This window comes from Eimeria mitis, genomic scaffold (assembly GCF_000499745.2).
Source record: "Eimeria mitis Houghton genomic scaffold, Emh_scaff1112, whole genome shotgun sequence".
Taxonomy (NCBI): domain Eukaryota; phylum Apicomplexa; class Conoidasida; order Eucoccidiorida; family Eimeriidae; genus Eimeria; species Eimeria mitis.
Window position 1 is genome coordinate 5,721 of NW_013567658.1, and position 2,088 is coordinate 7,808.

A 2,088-nucleotide genomic window follows, 5' to 3' on the forward strand; every position below is an offset into this window, starting at 1 on the left:
TGCTGCGCTGTCTGCTGCACCCGCCAGCAGCAGCAGCAGCAGCAGTGCTTGCTGCAGGTCCTTGAAAGGCGGGGAGGGGGGCCCCCTGCAGCCCATGGGGGCCCCCACGGGGGCCCCTTGGGCCCCCCGATCGCCGCAGATCGCTGCAGCAGCAAACCCCAGGAAATCTGCTTCCTCCTGCTGCTGCTGCAGCAGCAGGAGCTGCTTCTTCTCTAGTAGCAGCAGCAGCGTGAGGTCTTCTGCTCGCTCTGTGCTGTTTCTGCTGCTGCTGCCGTTGCTGCTGCTGCTGCTGCTGTTGCTGCCGCTGTTACTGCTGCTGCTGCAGTGAACAGAGGAGCTCAGGAGGGCCCCCCATGCAGCACTGCGGGCCCTCTGCTTCGCTGCATGGGGGGCCCCCTGGAGGCCCAGCGCAGCAACTCGAGACTGGACGAGGCCCCCAATGAGTTCCCCTATACTTCTGCTGCTGCTGCTGCTGCTGCTGCTGTTGCTGCTGCTGCTGTTGCTGCTGCTGCTGATTACAGGTTTGCTTTTCATGCGGACGAGGCTGACATTCTTTCTTGCAGCAGAAGAGATACTTGGGGGCCCCCCAGCAACAAGACGGGCCCCTCCAAAGGGTACACGGGGGCCCCCCTCCCCGAAGAAGCTGTGGGGGGGCCCCGGGCTGGAGCTGCTTGCAGCTGCCATTCAAAGGGTACAGTTGGGGGCCCCCTACGTCCTGCGGGGGCTGGGAGCCCCCTGTCTCGTGAGAGGGGCCCCCTCAAGCACAGCGAGGGTAGGGGGGCCCCCCAGTGTGTTCGGGTCGGTGGGAGGGGGGGGCTCGAGGAGAAGCTGCTGTGTTTGTTTTGTCTCTTAACAAATATAAATAAACAATTATATAAATTTAATTGATAAAAATAAAGAAAAACACAACTCAACAAATAAACAAAGTCGGGGGGCCCCTAACTCTTCTTGGGGGCCCCCAGGAGGGTACAGCAGCAGACAGAGGGGCCCCCTATAGAGGAAACCCTAAACCCTCAAATCGAATACTCCATCTGGAAATATATTTAGGGTTTAGGGTTTACGGTTTAGGGTTTAGGGTTTAAGACTCAGGGAGAACTGCCGAGGGTTTAGGGTTTAGGCTCAAACCCTTTTCACTATATATCAGCAGTACCAGCTGTCGGAGGCACAAACCCTAAACCCTAAACCCTAAACCCTTGTCCCTATACGCTAAGCCATATGGGGCCCCCATGTGGGCCGTCTCTCCGGATTCGTGCTTGACCGAAGGCTTAGGGTTTAGGGTTTACTAGGGTTTACTAGGGTTTACTAGGGTTTAGGGTTTAGGGTTTAGGGTTTCGAGAGCCCTGGCAAGATGAAGTTCAGCGCTTCTCTCCGCCTCGAGGCTCTTCCTCACCTGATAGGTAGGTGTTTCCCGTTGCTGTGCACCGTGAGTGTTTACGGTTTAGGGTTTACTAGGGTTTAGGGTTTATGAGGGTTTAGGGTTTGTGTTGCTGTCGCAGGCATAACCGCAGCACTGCAGCGGCTAGCTAGGGGGGGGCCCCCCGGCAGCTGCTGCTTAAAGCTGACCCCCAAGAAGCTGAGCCTCAACACCAGACAACCCTCATGCGAGCTCTACGCCGAGCTCGATATGGTCTCTAAACCCTAAACCCTAAACCCTAAACCCTAATTCTTCTTAGTCCCGAAACCCTAAACCCTAATTTCCCCTGTATGTTCACTGAGCCCAATCTGAAAGCGTCACCCTCCTAATATTTAGGGTTTAGGGTTTAAGATATACTACCCTGTGCGTATTGCGTATGGAACTTTCATGAGGGTTTAGGGTTTAGGGTTTAGGGTTTATGAGGGTTTAGGGTTTATGTATGCAGGCAGAAGTGTTCAGTGTAGGCTGGATACTAGAAAGCAAACGCAGCAACTGTGTGGCTCTCCAGATAGAGCCGCGGCAGCTCCTGGGGACGCTGAAGCTGGCTCAGAGTTGCCGGCGTATCACAGTTAAACTCGCCAAGTAAACCCTAAACCCTAAACCCTAAACCCTAAACCCTAAACCCTAAACCCTAAACCCTGAATAAACCCTAGGGGCGTTCAGAACACTGCTCG

At 55.2% G+C, this 2,088-nt stretch overlaps 2 protein-coding genes across 2 annotated transcripts in view; one reads left to right on the forward strand and one right to left on the reverse strand.

Moving 5' to 3' along the window:
• Positions 1-534, reverse strand: part of EMH_0029820 (uncharacterized protein) — a gene marked incomplete at both ends in the record, with an annotated part of 1,344 nt that extends 810 nt beyond the window's left edge. The window contains one exon of the mRNA XM_013494346.1: positions 1-534. Coding sequence (XP_013349800.1) covers positions 1-534 — 534 coding nt within the window.
• An 814-nt stretch (positions 535-1,348) lies between these two features.
• Positions 1,349-2,088, forward strand: part of EMH_0029830 (uncharacterized protein) — a gene marked incomplete at both ends in the record, with an annotated part of 4,824 nt that continues 4,084 nt past the window's right edge. Inside the window, 3 exons of the mRNA XM_013494347.1 lie at positions 1,349-1,397; positions 1,497-1,627; positions 1,860-1,996. Coding sequence (XP_013349801.1) covers positions 1,349-1,397; positions 1,497-1,627; positions 1,860-1,996 — 317 coding nt within the window. The remainder of the gene's footprint in view (positions 1,398-1,496; positions 1,628-1,859; positions 1,997-2,088) is intronic.